Source organism: Solanum dulcamara, chromosome 12, assembly GCF_947179165.1.
Source record: "Solanum dulcamara chromosome 12, daSolDulc1.2, whole genome shotgun sequence".
Taxonomy (NCBI): domain Eukaryota; kingdom Viridiplantae; phylum Streptophyta; class Magnoliopsida; order Solanales; family Solanaceae; genus Solanum; species Solanum dulcamara.
Genome location: NC_077248.1, coordinates 62064269 through 62087280, shown reverse-complemented (window position 1 = coordinate 62087280; position 23012 = coordinate 62064269). Strand labels below are relative to the sequence as shown.

Here is a 23012-nt window from a genome sequence, read left to right as displayed (position 1 = left end):
CCCTTGGCTTATATTTTATAGTCCCATGGGACTTATTTGGTGTCAAACTCAGGCTTTCTAGTAACTATAGTGGTTACTACAACTCTTAGGAGATATGTTTAGATATGAGGTTCCCTCAGTTGAATAGTGATAACAGGTTGTGCTGGAGATGCAGCGGCAACTTCTTCGGCATTCCAGACAAAAGTGATGGTTTCTCCCAAGTTATACTATTCTTCTAGAGTAATCATGTTGACTTTTCGATTCTCATGATTTGGCAAAGGGTTGTTATTTACATTTAGAGGTGTTGGAATGCATTTTATTATTACTCTTCTAATTAAAGACCACCTGGTTCTTCAAGCCATAACAATCTTCTGTGTCATATCCTTGGATTCCCGAGTGGTAAACACATTGTTTGTTTCCACCAAAATTATGATCTATTAGGTCAGGGAGTTTTCCTTCAACTGATTATAGCACTCCTGCTATCCTTAGCCTTTCAAACAATTGGGCATAAGGTTCGGCAAAGGGTATGTAGGTGTGAGTAATTCTGGCTTCGAGATTCGAACGTGGTCTTAGTGCATATACTGGTCTATTTTGGTGGATTGGTGCTTATATTAGGATATGTGATCTTGGTGGATTTTGATATGCTAGTGCTCGGGGTGGATTATAGTATGGTCGGGTATTATATACCAGGTATGAGGTGTATGGAGTATGTGCAATAATTTGGGGATTGTTGGGGTATTGGTGGGATGGTCCTCTATGCTAGTAAATGACAGCTGAATCATCCTCATTTTTCTTCTTGATGCCACCAATGGAGCTTGATTGTATGACCTTACTTGCAGCTTGCAATGCGTCCATGGACTGAATTTTGCCCGAATTGATGTCTTCTTCTATAAAATCCCCTATCTTAACTAATTCTGCAAACTTTTAGCCCATAATTGACATCATCTTATCAAAGTAGATACCTTCTTGGGCTCGAATAAAGTATTTTGAGAGCTCACTCTCATCCAGTGGTGGTTGAACCCTGGCAGCCTCGGTTCTCTAATGTCGTGCATACTCTTGGAAGTTCTCAGATGGTTTCTTCTATAAGTTAGCTAATGAGAACTTGTCCGCAGTGATCTCGGTATTAAATCTAAAACAATTCATGAAATCCTCAGCCTCATTTCTCCCTACACTAACTAACTTGTCACAGTATGCCCTCAGATATGTATGAGAGTTGCCATTTCCATCAAATATGTCAAACTTTGGTGGCTTGTATCCTACTAGCATGTCAATGTCCGGGTGGATGCATAAGTCATCGTAATCTAGGCTCTTTGTCCCCCAGTGAGTTGCAAGTTTTTCAATACCTTTTTTAGACCGCGAAGTTGGGCGTCTATTGACACATCTTCTTTCAATCGGCTATCCTTCTCCATCTCTGCATATTGGTCAACTTCATACGGGACCTTGACCTTAGCCGGTGTCATGAAAGTAGGAGCTTCAACGACATATATCGGTGACATATATGGTTCACAAGGAGCGGTGATGTGTGCCCAAATATCTGTTGTATTGCTGGGTAGGTAGGTGGGGTGGGGTATTGAGTAGAAAGGTTAGAAACAGCCCTGTAATGACTCATTAGGTCATTTTGAAAATGATTTCTCCTTCTTTCATGAAAGATCTTTTTGTAAATTTAAATTGGGAAATTTAGACTTTTCGGTAACTACAGTTAACTAGTTGACGGGTAATTTTAGATAATTAATTTAGTTGTAGGGCTAAATTAATAATTTAGTAATGTGTTGTCCCATATTTATTAAAATAAAAGAGTGGGGTCTATTACTTGTGATTCATTATTAATTTTTAGAAAATAAAAAGAGAGGAGGTAATTAGGTTAAGAAGACTAACATGTGGAGGCGTGCAAAACGAAGAGGAAGAGAGAGAGCATAAACTTCAGGTACCCAACTCTTTCTATGCATGAATACTGATAGATAAATATAGTAATTCTATATTTTTGGAGTTGTGTAAAAACAAGGAAGGAAAATAGAACAAAATTGGCTTAGATTGAGGTGTCGTGGTGTATTTATAATTGAGTGGGTGGTGGACAAAAATTATTTTTAGTTATCATTGAATAATGATGACATTGGCAGGAAGGTGACCCTTAGAAATTATATAGTATTATAGTTAGAATGGATTTACAGGAAATTATGTCCTGGATGTTGTTTTCATTATTAAACTATTGCGTATAATGTTTTGATTAAGAAAAATTCTTGTAGTTTATCATATTATATTCTAATATTTTGGCATAATGAGATAGGTAATTAAATATTAGGTATATTATATTATATAAAAATTATTAAAATTATATTATTTGAATAAATTGAGACTTAACCCTAGCCTTGTAACATAGAAATTATGAGAGTTGGCATGTTAATATGCATCAAGATTAGGAACCCGATTATAGATTTGGATGAGTTTTTGGGCTTAGGCTAGATATATGGTAATATGGATGTTGTTAATTTTTAAATCTTATTGTGATCATTTATTTGATTAGAATATATTGATTTGGAGGCCCAACAAAAAGTGAAGGCTCAAGTTCCAGAGTGATAGCTTGATTATTTGAGGCAAGTGAACTTCTAAACCTCAGTTTAAGCTGTAAAAGCTAGTATTTCCATGTTATGTGCGTTGGGGAGTAATAAGAATCGGACTGGGTTATTGACTGTATGATTGACCTTGAAATTGAAGATGAGGAGTATAAATGGCAATCTAATGACGTGTATTGGTGTGATCGATGTGAAGAGATTATTGACTTATCTTGGACATGTAAAATGACTATATTGATATGAGATATGAAAATTGTTGCTGATATCATATTATTATCATGAATTATATGGATATGAATTGATTACATTAATTTTGATATATTGTGCTGAGACTGAAATTGATATGAAATAAAAAGGGGTCGGGCCACACGCTCCGTAGCAGGTATTATAAAACAAAGGGGTTGGGCCACACGCTCCGTGGCAGGATATGTATATTGAAGAAATGGGTCACATGCGTCGTGATAGGTTACATGGACAGAAATGTCCCCCATGGGTTTAGAATTGTGATTCAGCGGATGTGTACCGAGAGGACAAACATGCATCACTTCATTGCATTGCATTGCACCTTTATGATATTTGTGAACTTGTGTTTACCCCTTTATTGTTTTGTATATGCTGAACTTGACTTGATATGATTCATTTGATGAGGCTATTCATGAGTATTTGTGGACGGTATTATTGTTATTATTATACAAGTGTAGAGTTGGGCTAGTTTTATGCAGGTTACTGTGAAGGAGGTTTGGTTAGGAGGACAGGAGTACTTGTATCTATTGAGCTTTGCTTAGTTTTAGTTGTCCACTTACTGAGTACTGTATTGTTTGGTACTCACCCCCTTGTTTTTACACTTGTATAGCTTGTGAGCCCGGACCTGCTTGATCTCCTAGGGTTTCCTACCAATCCGAGGCTATCACTTCGAGTGTTGAAGTAGTTGTTGCTTCCATGTAGCGGACACCTCTTACTCTTTCATTATGTTTTAGTCCTATTCTAGAGACAAAGATATTGTGATTGTATTTTTTTTCGTACTCTGATAATGCATTAGTGGCTTATACATGTGACAACCAGTCTTAGGGGAGTTTGAGATTATTTACTTATTTTTGACTAAGTTAAACCTTGCATTATCTCAGTTACTTCCGCATTTAATTTCTATTGGGTTTTAGGCTGACTTGTCTCGGTGGATTGATATGACTGGCATCACACCCAAATTTGGGTCATGACAAGTCCTGATTGCAGATGGATGAACTAATAGGGCTTGGCCATGAGCAGGAGCATGTTTGGGCACATTTGGTGAATTAATAGAAGGAAAGTCAACTCTTGGATAGTAGACGGGAATCTTGAAAGTTGGGAAATTAGTGGCCGAAAGTTTGGCCAAGTCTCATACTTGATGCAATTCCTCCCTCAAGATCCCAAGCTCCTGTGTCATGTGAGTCATTTTTTCATTATTTCGAGTGTCGGCCACATTTTGAGAACCCTCGGGATTCTCTAGTGGTAATCTTATGTTTGTAACAGCGTTAAATTTGTCTCCACATGTAATCTTTTCCCTTGATTGAAGGTTTTACCTTGAGTCACAAGTCGACACAAATCAACATTCTTTTATGGATATATCGGTATTTTTCCTCTTATCGATAATTCCAAAAATCACTAAACTCTTCTTGTGTAAGAGTGATCTAAAAATCCAAAAACTTAAAGGTCACAATGCTTGAATCCCAGAACTCCATCAGTAGAATAATGAGGATCTTGTTGGCTCAAATTCCCATGAGCGACAACAATGCCCCTAAATGCCTTCTAACCTCAGCTCTGTGCGCTTTATGAATGTTTTGCCACCAATTTTGTATGATGTGGGGGCCAAAACAACCATCTGAATGTTTGGAAGGTTTTGGTTGATATTCATCAGGAAAAAAAGGTAAGGGTATGATAAGTATGTTTATTTCAAATCCGTCATGTGCTTTAGTTTGGATCATTCATAACAACTTCCACATAAAATATGTCGTCATGTGTGCAACCTTTGACAAATGGTGGCTTTCTTAATCGCGATGATGATGCCTTAGATTGCCTCGCCTAAAGTGTATGCATCATGACCTACTTTCTAGAGTAAGATTTTTTCTAGATGTTCAAGAGTGGGACTGAATGTTTGCGAGAAAGCACACTAACCTTATTGCACTAACTCTGAAACTCAGGATTCCAAAAGAAGGTTTGGGGGAGTGTGAGACACTCCTCACGTGAACCACAGTGTGTATATTGTCTATGGACAAGGACTCGATAGAAAGTGAAAATGACGGTGTAAGGAAAGCAATAACATGTATTGTTTTCAAATAAATAAAGAGTGCAAGTTTGGATTTGGCTTGCGTCTTTTCAAATGAAGAGTGATATAACAAATCACGATTAAATAAATAAAGCAAACAATAGACAGATAATAAACAAATATCCCTTAATTCTCTAAATTTTACTAAGGTTAAAACCTAAAATGCTAACTACATGGGGGTGTCCCCAGCAGAGTCGTCAAGTTGTCGCACCTTACTTTCGAACTGATCAAAATAATTCGCAACATAAAATGGCTATGTCTCAGATTTTAAATTGTTTAGAGTTGCTACCTAATTTTAACGAAAATATTAGAAAATCTATTTTTTTAAAATTGTAAATGTAAACTCTATTGATATTTGCGAAACAATGAGATTCTAGGTAAGGATTTTGGTTACTCGAGAGGAAGGTGTTAAGCACCCCTCAGAGCCGATCCAAAAATAGTCCTTAAATTTAATTTTAGAAAAATAATTAAGGAATTTATTCATTTATTTTCTTTAGAAAATATTAACAAGAAAAGTTTTATTGATTTGCGAAAAAGGATAAAATACGAGGTATGTTATGCATATGTAATATATCTATTGTAAAATAAATAAATGTCTTTAAAACATGTGAAAGTTTACAATCTCTCTATGTATAAAAGTTGAGTTTAAAGGGTATGATAATTTGTTACTTTATTATCTAGAATTAAGATGTAAAATAAATAAATAAAAGACAATAGATGGGTGTCAAATATAGCAATATGTGTAATGTACAATAAATATAATTTGAGCAAATAATTAATAAAATGGAGTTTTCATAAAATAAAATAATAGTATAAAAGTGTTAAAACATTATGTAAAGTTTATGAACTTACATATATTTACTCTAAAATAAAATATGCATATGGATGTTGTTTGAAGCTTATAAGATCTTATTATTTTTTATTTACGTGTAGGAACAAATTGACAATAGATATATATGTAGTAAAATAATGTGTGTACTAAAGTATAAGAGTTTACAGAAAAATAAAAATCGCATTGATAAAAGGGATAGTAGATATATAAAAAATAAGTCATGTGTAACAAAGTAATACATCAAGTATAGTGAAAATTAGAGTAAAAAAAATAAAATAAAATAATATCTTGTATGTATGACATATCTATGTATATACCTTGTATTTTGTTATAAATTTGAAATCTTGAAATAATATATTAGGCAAACTAATAAAACAATTAGGCCTTAAAATAGAAATAATAATAAATTATAATTTTTTAAATCTAAATGGCCAAAAATATTAATAACAAATTATTTTATAAGGGAATTTATTAAAAGAATCTAAGATGGCCAACTATTGGAATTCATTCTATAATTATGTTGTTTTGAAAAAATATGGTGTAAGGCCATATCTATTCTTGATAAAAGAAAAAAATATATATTTTTCTTAGCCTTTAAACTAATTTCTAACACATTTGAAAATAATTAACAAATGATATTAACAAATATACAAAAAGATCTCAAATAAAGAATAGAGATTAGTACTAACATTCACATATATGTAAACATGTATGTAAAAATAAATTAATATATCAAGAGAAAGCATAATCAAAGCGGTAGTGAGGAAGGCTAAGGAACGTTGACTCTAAATTCATAAAACTCCGAGCTCTGATGATCCTAATAGCTGTTGGTCCAATATCTTGGGCCAAAATGAGTTTCAAAGTAGAAACTCCAGCCCGTGTGTTGAGCAGAAAACTAGGAGCTTTCTCTTCAAGGTCCAAAGTCGAACTCGTCTTCGGAACTCAAACTCAAAAATCCGAAAAAAAAAGTAAGAGAGAAAACAATTTCTAAATTGGTTCTCCGGTGAGTTTTTTTAAGGTGTTTTGAAGTGTGAAATCTGGGTCAATTTCTCTCTATTTTTTGATGGTGCTTTCATGGAAGAAATGCTCTTTATTTATAGGCAAAATTCAGATTTGAACTGGAAAATGAAGGCATTTATGAGGCAAATCATAGAGAAGGTGAGAAAAAATTTCATAAATCTTACCTTTTCTTTGTCTTTGACCAATTGTTTAAGCGAAAAATCCGGCGATGATGGTAGGCGAATTTTCTGTGAAGTGAAATGACAAGAAAATGAAGGCATGGGTATGTTCTTTTTTTGAAACTGTGGGAGTAACCATTAAAATTTGGTTCTTTAGGTGAAGAGCGAAAGGTGAGGAGCATGTAGGGTTTTGATTTTAGAAAAGCTTTTCAGACTTGTTTTGAGCCGTCCGATCGTTTGATACACACACAGAGGATAAAATGTTGAAATACTAGGACCATTAGATTAAATTAAATGGTTAATGGTTGAGATTAGAGATGAAGAAGCACAATCCATGTGCATCCTATGTGGCGCACATAGATTAGCTAATTTAAGGGGACTTGGATTGTCAAGTCTTTTGCTCAAATTAGCCTATTATAAACCTCTTTATTAAATAGTCATAATTATTTAAATTAAAAATAATTACTTTGCAAGACTAATTTATATGACAAAATTAGTCATTTTTTTAAAATAATAAAATTGGTAAGAATTAGTAACTCATTAATTAATCTTACTAATTTCGAAAAATATTTACTTTTAATAATAAAAAAATTATTTGATCGAAAATGTTTTATCTCTTAAGAACGATATTACTAGTATGAATTTATCAAAACATATAGCAAATATTTACATAGTTATATTTTATTTTTATTTTTATTTCTTATATATATGAAATAAATTCGCCGAATGAATTGAGAAAGTTTATCAAAAAAAAAATCATACTTTATGAAAGTTTTATTATTAATTATTATTATTATCATCATTATTACGGAAGCTTTAATTAATTAAATATGGAGAGTCAAAATTGGGTGTCAACAATTTCAAATTGATCTTAGAGAACAAGGTTGCTCCGTGAAGCTGATCAAACAAATAATCAATAGGATATTTGTTCTTAACTGTCACCTTGTTCAACTGCCTATAATCGATACATATCCTTATAGACCCATCCTTCTTCTTTACAAATAGAACTGGTGCACCCCAAGCTGACACACTAGGGAGAATAAATCCCTTACTCAATAGATCCTGCAACTGGTCCTTCAACTCTGTCAGAGCTATGCGATAAGGTGAAATAGAAATGGGCTTAGTTCCCGACTTTAAGTCGATAGCAAAGTCAATATCCCTATCCGGAGGAACTCCCAGAAGATCAGTAGAAAACACATCGGCAAACTCCTTAACTACGGGAATAGACTCCATGGGAGGTGACTCAACACTAGTATTCCAAATAAAAGCCAAATAGGACATACACCCTTTATCAATCAATCTCTGAGCACGCATATAGGAGATGACCATACTAGGATAGGAACCACTAGTGACCTTCCACTCGATCCTCAGAGCACCGATATCACTAAAGTCACAGTCTTAGCATAGCAATCAAGAATAGCACGATAAGGAGAAAGCTAATCCATCCCCAATATCACATCAATCTCTACCATCACCAGTATAATCAAGTCTACCCAAGTATCATACCCGGCTAAAAAAAAGACAAAAACGATACCTCGATCCACCACTAAGGGCTCATCCACGGGTGTAGAGACATGTACAGGTACGTGCATGCAATTATAAGTCAAATCAAATCCAGATACAAAATAGGTAGACACATAGGAGAATATAGATTCAGGGTCAAATAACACATATGCAGGTCAATGGCAAATCGGGATGATATATTCAATAATTACATCTGAAGCCTCAACCTCGGGTCTCCCCAAAAAGCATAGCACTGAGATCCTCTACCACTACCCGCCTGAACTATACCTCTACCTCGCAAAACCACAACACTACTATCAGAGGCTCTACCACCTCTACCTGTCTGAACTCTCCCCCGACCTCTAGCCGGAGATGCCGAATCTCTCTGGAGCCGACGAATAAGTGCGCTTGGCCCTGAATAAGTCTGTAGTAGGCATTAGTGCATCAAATGACCTAAATATCCACAACTAAAACATGACCTTGGGACAGAAGACTGTTGCGAAGACCCTGATGGAATACCATAACCACCTCATCTCGAACTATGAGCTCTTCTAACTAACTGCCCATTATCGGCTGCTAACATAGAAGCATGAACAGGTTTTCGGCATTGAAACTTACTGTCGTCTCTATGTGTACCCCTACCTCCAGATGAGGTACCCAAAAACTAACTACTAGCATGGTCCCTCTTGGGGTCCCCAAACTCCTGTCTGACCATCAATTCTGCCTTCTTGGCGGTAATCACAATGGACTGGAAGGAAGCCTCTTCATAGGCCGATTTGAACACATAAGATCGAATAAAGAAGGTCAAACCCTTCATGAACTTGCAGACCTTCTCCGCCTCTTCTGGGATCAAGGTTGTAGCATGCCCCGACAATCTACAAAAATGGGCCTCATACTCGGAAACTGATATGCCACCCTGTGTCAAATTATCGAATCTCAATCTACTATCTTCCTGTATGCTCCATGGGATGAAGCAAACCTCAAAAGCACTAGCAAAAACTCCCTACTCAACTAGAGGGGATCCAAATGGTCTGGACCTCATAAATATCCTCCACCACTCTCTAGCTAACCCATAGAGCTGGAGTGCAACAAATCAAACACCCCGGGCATCATTTATGCTCCTGGCCTCCAACATCTCATGACACAATGTTAAAAACTTTTGTGAATCCTCGCTCTTACCACCCTGGAACTGGGTGGTTTCATCTTCTGAAACCTCTCATAGCACTGCTGATCTGCTATAGTCATCACCATATCTGGAGCAATCTGTACACCAATAGCTGGTGCGGGAACCAATGGTGGTTGGCCCACCTGATTTGGAACCACTAGACATGATTCTACTCTAGAGTATGTACACTAACTCTAGTATATAAGCTATGTGGCATACATGCCGCACCCTGTGTAAAACTCTCCAACATACCCAGCATCCTCATTAGGGTCTTCTGAAGCAATAGTGTCGCAGGCTCTGGAGAAACCTGGTCCTTAGCAATCTCAACATGTGGCTCTAGGGAGGACTCTCTAGCACAACCTCGGGCAGGTGCCGCTCCTCGGATATGACATTTACCAGCAACCACTTCACGGCCTCATTCCCTATCTCTACCCCTAGTTGGGGTCTCAACAGCTTTCTTGGGGACTGCCTTCTGTCTACCAATAGACATAGACTTGGTCCTTAGAATCTGCAAACACAACACGCGACACTCAACACTAGCGATAATGACTTGGCGCGATAAGAAATATGAATAAAGGAGTTTTTTAACAGTCTTCATAACCTCTCGAAGATTAGTACAGACGTCTCCATACCGATCTTCGAGACTCTACTTAAACTTGATTTGTACACGTGAGACCTATGAACCTCAAGCTTTGATATAATTTATCACAAACTGAAACTGGGTGTGATTGCGTCTATCTTTTTCTACCGGACAAGTTAGCCTAAATTCAATATTTTCAGAGAATAAAGTGGAAATAATCTAAATAAGCAAGTAATAAACAAAAGCAGAAGTCTTTCAACTTAAATACCCCCAAAGATTGGTTGTTATATGTATAAGCCGCTAAAGAAAACATAACTAAAATGAAATACAAGTCTCAATATGTCTTCAACTCTCAAAAAGAGTAAAGCATAAAAGTACAGAAAAATCTGAGAGTATGCTGAATGTCAATAGATACCTCACTCAAACTCCTAGAAGCCTCGAATGATCAGAAAAAGAGACGATGATCAAATTCCAGGCTCAGATGCTACACAAGTGTAGAAGCAAGGGTTAGTACCAAATGACACTGTACCAGCAAGCTAACTAGCAAAACTAAGCAAATCTTTTAGGATACACAAACTCCTTTCCAACCCAACTGAACCTCCGTAACTACAACCTGCATAAAAATTAGCCCAACCTAACAGTTCATACTAAATAACTCAATAAGGTTCAGATCACAGCTCGATATCACAAGATATAACGTACAAATAATTACAACTCACATATAAACATCAAGTCTGTCACAAACAGATATGCAGAACATGTATATGCTCACTCAATGATCATTCATGTGTGCAATTGTCGGCACAGACCTTGGCATAATAATCTCTGACAAGAAATGACATCGGTTTCATAATCTCTGATCAAAAATGACCTCGGTTTCATAATCTCTGACCGGAAATGACCTCAGTCCCACAAACTTATCGAAAATGACCTCGGCAATATAATCCCATCAAAAATGACCTTGGCCTATCAATCTCCCATTGAAAATGTTCTCCACAATATAATACCTCTGATCGAAAATGACCTCGATCTTACAATCATATATCTCTCATCATAATATTTCAGAACCAATGCAAACAGCATACTCACACAAGTAATGAGAAATAATCAATTCAAACAAACCGCAATCATAATTAGATTATCAATTATTTCATCACTACACATAGATATCTAGATCACAATAAGTAATATTCAATTCTAAACAACAACACGCATCGTCTTTTATTAAACCCCATCGATTCATTTTAGATTAGTTCATTTCACAACTCAACCTATAACCTCATCTCCATTACTCCCCAACATATATACACTCGGAAAATTTGGGATTCTAAAAGATTCACGGAGTTTTAAGAGTCCACTTGTCTTAGCCAATACGCGATCGATCAATCCACGTGATTCTTTTCCTTCTGAATGTACTCCGAATCACCACAATCTATGGAAATACGAATTTCCAATAAAAATACGAAACCAACGACACCCAAATTATATATTTGAAAATCGAGCCAAAATTAACTCAAAATGTCCAAAAAACTTGATTCTCAAAATGAGTAGAAAATTCCAGAATTTTTTACATGAACATCATCCTTAAAGTATTTGGGATCTACTAATGAAAACGGAAATGAATTCGAATTTAAAACGAGCTCACAATCATCAAAACATTGAAACTAACCAAGTTCTTGAAAACTCCAATTTTTTAAATTCAAAAACCTCAATTTCATGCTAGAAATCCGTAATTAATCAATGGTTAATCAATATTTGAAGTTAAATCACTTACCCCAAAGTTTTCCCGCAAAATCTCCTCTGAAAATCGCTTACTCGAGCTCCAAAATCATCAGAAATGGTGAAAATAGGCTAAATCCTGACTTTTGAAGAAGTTACTGTTTCAGGGGTTTATAACCCTTCGCAATCGCAGACTCACTTAGTTCGCGATCGCGATGAACAACTTTCCTCTCTTCCACGATCGCAGACTTAACCTCGCGAATGCGAAGATCAGGCTACCCTACCCTCCGCGATCGCAGTCAATGCTTCACGAATTAAAAGGCCTATAGAGTTAAGCCATCACGAACGTGATACCGAGTCTCGCGAAAGCGATGAAGAGGGAGCTGACACCAGATATCAGCAATATCACTTAAGTCTCAAAGTCACAAAATAACCCTCAGGATTCGATTAGAATTCCGTATACATAAATCATATATGCAACCCTACTAAATTCGACGTTCCGGACTCAACAGAATCATAAGAATTTGATTTTGAGGTATCTTTGACCCAAAAACTAAAAAGTCACAACTAAACCAACTTTATGCCTTAAAAGAACAAAACACGCTCGGAGCTTCCAAAAAATACACAAGAACTCTCTCTAGACCTAAAATCACCCTCCGAATCTAGCAGAGTCATCGAAATTCAATTCCGAGCGCCCGATCCTCAAAAGTTGACCAAGGTCAATCCTATGGCCAAAAACTCAAATATTTCCAACTCCACGATACAACCTCGAATATGATTCCATCAACTCTTCTAGACCAATTTCAACATTTCGAAATTGATGAAATCGGTGAAATTTCATTTCGATACTCAAAACTTCAAATGACCTCAAATACCACTTTTGAGTCATTATAAAACTCAAAGCTTACCAAAAATCTCAATTTTTCAAGAAAATCACTGAACCGACATCAGATATCAATCAGATATGACTCGAGAAAATAACCAGGAGGGATAAAATGGGTTTTTACGAAAATTTCCAAAAATGACCTTCAGGATCATTACAAGATTCTTCTTAGTTTCTTGGTCCATCTGTTCGGACTCAGACTATCTTAGATTATTATTTTCTTGTGTTGGGGTTACGTCCCCTATTCTTAACTATTTAGATGTTTTGGTACCTCGACTTTTAAATTCTAGGGTGTTAAGTCCTCAATTTTTTATGGATGGTTGTTCTATCTAATGAGATTGTTTCTTAAAATGGTTTAATGGATTAGCTGTTGAGTTGGTAGATAGTTCTTCCACCAGGGGTTAGTGTGGGTGCCACTCACGATAGTCTGGATTGTGACATCATTCTATTTTTTTAGATTTTTCTGTTGTTGCATGATGTAATATGTTGCACATGTTAAATCTTAAAAATCAAATTTTTTTAGTGGAGCACATGTTTTTTTAGTGCACAAAAATATTGTAATAGAAAATCGAGGTGACGATTTTACTACGCATGTTGATTTAAAGCGTACATGTTGTTAGAAATATTGTTTGAAGAACTGATAATGAAATAACCTTAATTTGGAGTTCTTGTTGGCTCTTTTTTGCTACACTACCACAATATTTGGTTTATTTCTACAGAAATTCAATGTTAGTAATTGTTGACTGGTCTTGTATCGCTGAGTGATGCAAGCTGCTGCATTCGGCATTGATAATTTTATTTGACTAAACCGTGTTGAAAATGATGCTCCACCACTATATATTTATGGCCACTTTCTATTCGCCCCGAGAGTCATTTTTACAAAATAATTTTTTTAAAAAAAAAGTTTTAATTAAGTTAATGTTGTTTAAGTGGGAGAATGTTAAAATTATTTATTAAATGTGAACTTAACATTAATTTATTATTATATTTTAGTAAAATGTGTTGAATGTTAGTAGTTGTTGGACAAGACACAGGTCGTGTATTTGTGTGGATTCTATATGGACATGTATCCATTTAATGTCATATGTGTGGGACGGAAATAATGTAGGCATATTGAAGAACAATACGTCTGTAATGGAGAGGCACATTAGGTTAACACTTTTAAGCCTATAAATATGAGGCTAGGTCTTGTCTCCGGAGTTAACCTAAGACACATCATAAGCTTAAGGAAAGGAAGACTCAGTCTAGCTTGTCTTCAGTTGTTCATTGCTATTGCAGATAACGATATGCACCTTATTTTCGTGTGAATCACTATATTATATAGGTATTCTTGATTTATGTAACTATGAGTAGTTGTATTTATAATTTACAATAACAAGTTACTAATAACTCGATTTTGATTAGTCCAAATCTATAATCAAATTTTCATTTTTGAGTTTATTTACTAGCACAAATTATTGATCTATCATTTCTAAGGCTTAATCCGAGAATCTTCAAAATCCACTTTTAAATCTATGTTAAAGACTAATCATGATATAATCATAAGAGAGTGTTTATCATCCGCTTGCCCTATACTTGTTTTGATCATAAATTGAGAATTACTTGACGATTACATATTTGTGAGTATGATATTCAACTCTCGAATAATTATATTACTATGAGATTACGTAAACTTGCTTTTGAGTTTGGAACAAACAACAATCCCATCTTTTTTCCATGGCAAAATAGGGTGGGCCAGGATAGATAGAACTGAGCTATCCCGGTCCACTGTCCAACCTTAGTTTAGATCATAAATGATCGACACATTTTTATCCCCACCTCCCACCTCACACCTCCCCTCCCCCCCCCAAAAAAAAAAAATGTTGACTAAACTCCTTTTGTTAATAACAAGGATTTATATAATTTGCCACTCATTTTGGGAAGTATAATAAGATGACCTTGACACTCCATTGACAGATAACAAGAATCTCAAATAGTGTAATATACCTTCCCAATTTGGAATTTTTTAATCAAAAAAAACAGTTTGGACTTTGACCAACCTTTAATAGTACAGTTGTACTTTTGAGTATAAAATTCCAATACCCCTCACAAAACTAGCAATTCGAGCCCAAATGAATTTGCGGGCGTGCTTACATCCACTCATATAGTTAATCCTCTATATAATGATCTTATTTGTTTGATTATTTCTTAATTATTATACGAAATATTATTATAAATAATATATAATATAACATGTATATAACATTAAAGTCAATTTCAAAGTTTCGTGCACCCTTCCTAGAAGGTGGAAAGGAGGAATTTATTGATGTTATGGTAACAATTTATAATTTAGTATAATTAGAAAAAAGTCAATATAAAGAAAACTTGTTTTTTATAACAAAATATTATCATAAAGAATGATTGTTATAGAAAGATCTGAGTATATAATAATCCTTCCATTTTATTTCACTTCATTGTCAAAATATTTTTAAAAAATCTCTTAAAACTTATGACTTAAAATGTTATACTAACATTTTATAGTTATAAAAATATATAATTATTAATAAAATAGGAGCTCAACATTAAATTAATTACATCATAAAGAATGAAACAGAAGAAATAATTAGATTCCTGTACTATCTATACAATTTAAAGTACTATGAATGTTAGGTGTACTTTCTTTATTTTTCAGATTGTTAATTTCAATTGTTCTATAGTTATCCGTAATTATATTTCAAATAGAGATAATATATAAACATCATTTTCAAACTTAATTTCAGCTAGCAAGCAAATATTTCAACTTTAAGAGTATATATTTAATATTTTAATTTGATCATAATTGATAATTAAATATTTCAATTCATCCCACAGTGTCTTATGAACATTCGATATTAATATGACACATAAATTTAAAAATATCTAAATAATTATTTATTAAATTAAAGTATTCAACTGATATAAAAAAAATTGAAATGTCTGAATGTGCACGGTTAAACCTCTTTTATACTCTCAGCATGTGTAAATTAAATTTGGAAAGAAATTGCCATTCTTGTACGTCATCAACAGGATTCTTCATCATGAAAATGAAAAAAAAAACATATCTGAATCAGAATTCAGAAAAGAAATATATAATAAAATTAAATAAAGGATATAAATAAAAGTAACAAATAAAATAAGTATATTTATGTCTTGGTGAATGGTGGCATCACGTGACACCATGAGAGGTAATCAAGATTTTATTTTTTTAATTCTTTTTTTTGGGGGGTTGGAGGAGTGGGTGAAAAGGAAGTAGAAGAAAGCTAATAAAAAGGAGGAAACTAAAAAGAAGAGTGAAAGCTGCATCCACTAGCATGAATTAATTAGTTAAATGAAAATATTTTCATAAGCCCAAAATGTTATTTTTCACAATAGTATTTTTATAGCGTGGGTTAAGTACAAATTATTATTTTTAAAATTAATTAGTCAAATACTAACGTTACTTTCTCAGAATATTTTTTTCAAAATAAGTAAATATAAAAAGCTTGGTCAAATTTGTATTGAAATATTCTTTGAATTTTAAGATCTTAAATATATCATGTAAAATATCAAAATCAAAGAATTGCTAAATATAGAGAGTGCTATTTTTTATAAAACATAGTAGAAAAATAATATGTCAAAGCAGATATGTTGTATAGGGTCGGAGTGTTGATCAATCAAGAACTTTCATAATCAGAAGATGCATGAAAATAGCAAAAATAGGATATTGAGATGAATGTGTGGACATATTATAAGAGATAGGATTAGTCATGAAAACATTCGGACAGTATGAAAATAGCCTTCGTGATAGACAAAATAAGAAAAATGAGTCTGGAATAATTTAAGCACCTGAGGTAGAAAAACACAAATACTCTAGTGAGTAGATATGAGAGGTTGACTATATTGGATATGCGGTGAGGTAAAGGTAGGTCGAACTCCGTAGAAGTATCAGGGAGAGAAATGATTAGACATGTGACTTATTAAGGACATGATCGTAGATAAAAAAATATAGAAGTTGAGGATTAGATTGAGAGTTAATAGGTATTTGTTATTTGTTATTATATTTCTTCATAGATATGTTTTACATGAGCCAAAGAAACTATCAGAAATAGTTTCTTTAATTTCACAAGTAGAAACAAAACTATTTAGATGCTACTTAAGACTCCACCTATGAAATTCCATTAAATTTATTAATCTTGTAGTAAAAAAGTGTTAATAGATTTTTTTTAATATACACATCTATTTAATTATCTGATATATCTATCATATATTCATGAAATAGTCAAAGTATCACACCCTGGAAACTAACATTTTTTTGTTAAGGAAGAATAGAAAAGTGGGAGAGTCACAACTCACAAGGGTAGGTTTGGTTGCTGTGCAGACTTCTTTCAATAACTGAATGACACACTGCTTTCAATGTGTCAATTGCTTCTCCATGCTATTTACTCAGTCACCATAAAAAAAAATGCGGTGTAATGAATAAAATTATCGAAAATAATTTTTTTAATTTTTTAAGATAAAGATAAAATTATTTATATACTATTCAAAACTTCGTAAATTCAAATTAATCGAATTTTTATATAGGAAAAAAAATATATTCAATGATTTATTATTCTAGATCTGAAAACAGTACTATGTCACCTGTCTTTTAAACCCCACTCTGACGCCACCCACTACTGTCATTGTCCTCTGGAGCCTCCAAGACCATCAGATAACTCACTACAAATTATTATTATATGATAAATAAGGGCTCGATTAGTACGATGGATAATTAATTTTGAGGTTAAAATTAAGATGAGTTTATTTTATATTTAATTGAAATAAAATTATGAAATAATTTATTTTGAAATTAGTTGTTTTGAAATTATAATATTATTTTTAACTCATATTAAGAGTGAAATAACTAAGTATAGCATAATTAATTTTGAAATAACATATTCTCTCCCCTAACAAATCGAGGTACTAAAACAATACAAGCATCTAAAATAAGGATTTAACTCATATAAATTATATTGATGATAGTATAGATATATTTTATTCCCTTCGTTTTAATTTAGATAAGAAAAGAGAATAATTAATAATTAATTTAATCAATTTTAAGACATATTTTTATATATAAATAATAATAATTCATGTAGAAAAAAATAAAAATAACTAATAATTAAGATACAAAACTCAAAAAAAAAAATCATAATTCAATCCTTTTTTTCCCAAAACAACATACCATAATGCAATACTATTATCCATCGCATTCAAATGCTAGTTTTTTTCAAAAAATTAATAAATAATATATTTATATTGAGATTTGATTATTGTGAATTTCGTACTAGATAAGCCCATTCAGAGAATAGCTTTTTCTATTAAAAACTTTTTTATATCCAATTTTTTAATTAACGAAAGAAGTATCTCACTTTCACTCACCATCTTTTGTGTCTTTGTATATATCTTTTTTCATTCACTACTTTTCCTTCCACTTTTTATCAATTCCTAATTCTATGGGAAATAACAAAAAAGGATCATCTTCTTCCTCCTCTTCTTCTTGGTTAACTGCTGTTAAAAGAGCTTTTAGATCTCCTATTAAAGACCCTCAAAAAAAGAAGCAAATTAGAACAAGAGATGAAATTACTGAACTTGATGAAGATGAAGAAGAAAAGGCACCAACCTTACCCTACCCTACCCTCCCCTGTTTTTTTCTTTTCAGTTTATCAAATTTAGATCCATCTTTTTACTAACTTTTCTTTATTTTTCTGAATTCATGCAGAAGAAGGAAAAGCGAAGATGGCTTTTTAGAAAAAATGGGACATCACATCAGGCTCCGCTTATCAAAGCGGAGAATGATGATGTGTCTGCTCTTCCCACAGGAGGAGAGGACCAGAGTCATCATGACATTGCTGTAGCTGTGGCAACTGCACAGGCGGCTGCAGCTGTCGCAGCTCATGCAGCTATACAGGTGGCTAGACTAGCCAAGCCACCTGTTGATGATACTTCTTTTTATCCAAATGACAGGGAGCGTCAAGCTGCAACTGTAATTCAAACAGCTTTCAGGGGATATCTGGTGAGTAACGAGGTTGAAAAATTCTAGTTTTATTAGTATATGCATTAATTGATAAACAATATTGTACTGTATCAATTCAAGGTGATTTTTTTATATTTGTTAAAGTTTTTGGTCGACAAAATTACGTGATATCTGTGTTGTGTTGTGTTGTGTTGTGTTGTGTGGTGGTGATGCGATAATCGAGGTGGACACAAATTGGTCGAAAATAAAATACATTTAGCAAAAGAAAAAAAGAAGTTATTGAATCATATCAAGAATGCAACTTGTGATTTTGATTCCCTCCCACATTAACAAGAATTAATTGAAGGCATTTCTTAGAAATGAAGCTTAATTTGAAACATGGCATTCAAGCATAAGACACCATAGTCACTTAATTACAAAATGAGAAAAAGGAAAAATGGTTTCTTTTATTAATTATGATTATTAAATGAGGAAAAATGGTTTCTTTTATTAATTATGATTATTAAATGTAGGGAAATTGTCTATTGTCACGAAATTTATAAACTTGAGTAACTTGGTTGATACAGTTCGTGAAATACATTCAAAAAAATGTTATTGATGACATTCTTTTGAGCCAAGGGCCTATCATACAACATCTATACCCCACAACGGTAGTGGTGAGGTGTGCGTACATGGTACCCTTCCCAGACTCCATATGTGAGATTATATTGGGTATGTTGTTGATTGACTAAATTGCTTTTGTTGTGAATTTTGAAGGCAAGAAGGGCTCTAAAGGCACTAAAAGGTCTAGTGAAATTGCAAGCTTTAGTGAGAGGTCACAATGTTAGGAAACAAGCCAAGATGACTCTCAGATGCATGCAAGCTCTTGTTAGAGTTCAAGCGCGGGTATTGGACCAGCGATTTAAGCAATCTCAAGAAGGAAGTAGAAAATCAACATTTAGTGATACCAGTAGCATGTGGAATTCCCAGTATCTTCAAGATATCTCAGATAGAAAATCAATGGTAAGTTCATGTTTGATGTATCATTTATTTACTTTCCTATAGTAGTTGTAGTACTATGTTACTCGGTCTCTCCAAATATGTTGTTGCATCTGTGTCTGATCCTTGAATTGGATCCTACACGTACCCGTGGACATTTTTGAAGAGTCCAGGCAGGCAACATAGGTGTAGTAGGACTTACTTATATCTTGGTGGGGTTGAATGTGGTTGTATAATGTTAGTTTCAAGAATAATCTTGAAGATAATTTTGGTTCTGAGTTTGATTTTTGATTTGGATATGGAAGAATTGAATTTGGAGATGAGTTTGCAATGAAAAATATCCTTTTCATTGATTTCGAGCGTGCATTTGTAAAACAATGACTGATTTTGGACTGCGCATTTGTTCTGGGATTGTTTTTAGCACCAAATTGGCAATTTTCTAGGCCTGCACAGGGGATTAGTTGCACGGTCAAACCTCTATAACAACGTCGTTTTCTTGAATACTTTTTGGTTGTTACAGCAAAGTGTTATTACAGAGAGCATAGTAGTATATAACATAAAATTGAAATCCGTTCCAAGGAAAACTTGGATGTTATAGTGAAATGTTGTTATAGAGAGGTCTGATTGTAGTATCAAATGAGCATTGATCTCGATGTAGATATTTTTCATATAACTCATTGGAATTTGTATATGCCAGTCAAGAGATGGATGCAGCATACCAGATGATTGGGATGAAAGGCCTCATACTATTGAAGAGGTAAAAGCAATGCTGCAAAAGAGAAAAGAAGCTGCTTTGAAACGCGAAAGGACCTTATCCGACGCCTTTTCACAACAGGTTTCTCTATTTCCATGTTGAAATTTTCATGTTTCTTGGTGTAAGCTAGTTTTTCCAATCCCTTCTATTTCCCATGTGACAGACGAGGAGAACAGGCAGAAATTCCTCTATAGACAGTGATGCAGATTTTGGAGAAAAACATCAATGGATGGACCGGTGGATGGCTGCAAAACCATGGGACAGTAGTAGGGGCAGAGCATCAACTGATCAGAGTACTGATCCTGTTAAAACTGTTGAAATGGATACCTCGCAACCATATTCGTATTTACCTCCTAATTTAAGAAGATCAGAAGAACAACAACATCAACATCAACACCAACGACCAAGTTCACCCCTTCATAGAACTCACCAAAATCTATCTTTTCAATGCCCCGTTACACCTTCTCCATCCAAAACAAGGCCTATTCAAGTCCGCTCAGCAAGTCCTCGATGTCCAAAAGACGAAAAAAGTTGCTACACAGCTCAAACTCCAAGCCTGAGGCCTAATAATAACTATTCCTTTAACGGTAGCTCACAACAACGTAATAGACTAACTTCTAGTGCTGCTGCAATTCCTAACTACATGGCTGCTACCGAGTCTGCTTTAGCAAGAATTCGTTCACAAAGTGCCCCAAGACAGAGACCATCGACTCCAGAGAGAGATCGAGCTGGATCAGCTAAGAAACGACTTTCTTTCCCTGTCCCTGACCGTTGTGGCAATGTCCCGTCAGGCTATGGATCAGGGTATGAACATAGTCTTAAGAGTCCAAGCTTTAAAAGCCTTAGTGGAGTACATTTCGGATATGAACAACAATCTAACTATTCTTCGTGCTACACGGAGAGTCTTGGTGGCGAGATCTCTCCATCCTCAACTAGTGATTTACGAAGGTATTTAAGGTAACCAAAGGGCAAAAATAAGATGATCAATTATGTACATGCTAATGCATATTGTAACTGTACTGCATTTTTCTTGTTTGTTAATTTTTTTTTAGCTTTGTTTGGAGTGCTATTTTTTAAATCCCTTGCTCCTTTGTTGTGATTTCCACCTAACTTGTAATGTATTTGAACTCATTGATGTGCTAGTCAAACATATTGTAACTAGTTCTTCAAGCATTGTTTAGTAAAATAACAGCTAGGGAATTTTAGTAGCTCAGTTGGTTGACTGAATTTTTATTTGTTCGTGAGAGTGAGATTTCCCACCTCGTAATTTCCTCTCCCATTTTTCCTATCCCGATTTATTTTATTTTTTAAAAAAGGTGAAAAACACATATCTCAATTAATGTTATAGGGCTAACTTTGATGTGATCACTACTAACATGTGTTTATCCATACTTAGAGCCCGTTTGGACGTGTTTGTTTAATGCTAATTTTAAGCCTTAAAGTTCTTAAAGTCAGTCAAAAATGAAAAGTTAGAATTTCTAACTTTTTTTTTTCTAAGTGCTTAAAGTCATTTTGTTTGACTATGTAAATTACTTTTATATCCCTTATATTTTAACTAAATTCTCAAACTATCCTTTTTATTCTTTTAACCTTAAAATTCAAACATTTATTTTCAACATAACCACTTTTATCTAAACACTCAACGACTTATTTATAAAAATAACTTTCAGCACTTCAAAGTTTTAAAAGTACTTCGTACATAAAAGTTATTTTTTTTTAAGTTCATTCAAACGGGCTCTTAGTAGTATCTCATAAGTATAAAAAGCTACATTGAATAAAGCTATAATACATTTTCTTTTGTCGGCACATCTAACTTTTCCTCTAATATATGCTCTCCGCTTATTTATTTATTTTAGTCCATTTCAAAAAATAATATATAGTCGTACAAATATTATGACTTATTATAAATTGTCAATTTAAATTTTTTTTAATTTTTTTTTAATGTCCAATCAAACGTTATCAAGTAAATTAAAACGAGGAAGTAGAGGGGAAAGTGGAGGACCCTCATACTCTTACATCTTGAATGAAGAAAATAGCACCAACTTAATTGGGGACCCTGTGTCTATGATTTCTCTGCAAGAAAGATTTTGAGTTGCAATTATTACACTCCATCTTGTATATTTTGTGAGAATTTAAATTATATACATTGATAAGATTGTTTTTAATATTCAGCATTTTAGCAACTGACATAGACATGCGTCTAAGTGGTCAGGAAAAGAGTTGAAAGTCATTTGACTATAAAAAAAAGAAGAAAAAATTGTGATTTATTCAAGGGAAAAGGATCATATTTTTTATAGATCAATATGGTAAATATGTTGGTAATTTTGGATAGTGACAGAAGAAAAAGAAGGAGGGTTGTTAGTTAACTTTGGCTAAAATAAATAGAGTTAAATGATAAATGTGAGTCACTTTTATAATATTAAGAGCATATATGGATGATAATATAACATTAAAGGTATATATTGATCAATAGTATAACATAGGGTAATATTAAGTCTTTTTTCATAATGAAGAAGCAAATAGGCTTAAGTCATCAACAGACACTTAAAATTGTTTGGATAT

General features: G+C 33.8%; 1 protein-coding gene across 1 annotated transcript; it reads left to right on the top strand.

Annotated features, from left to right (window-relative positions):
* The first annotated feature begins 18157 nt into the window (after window positions 1-18157).
* Window positions 18158-21552, top strand: LOC129877547 (protein IQ-DOMAIN 17). The gene is made up of 5 exons (XM_055953064.1): window positions 18158-18356; window positions 18464-18757; window positions 19475-19720; window positions 20394-20531; window positions 20614-21552. Exons 1-5 carry the CDS (start codon window positions 18198-18200, stop codon window positions 21409-21411), a joined length of 1635 nt encoding a protein of 544 aa, XP_055809039.1. The 5' UTR covers window positions 18158-18197; the 3' UTR covers window positions 21412-21552.
* The last annotated feature ends 1460 nt before the right edge of the window (window positions 21553-23012 follow it).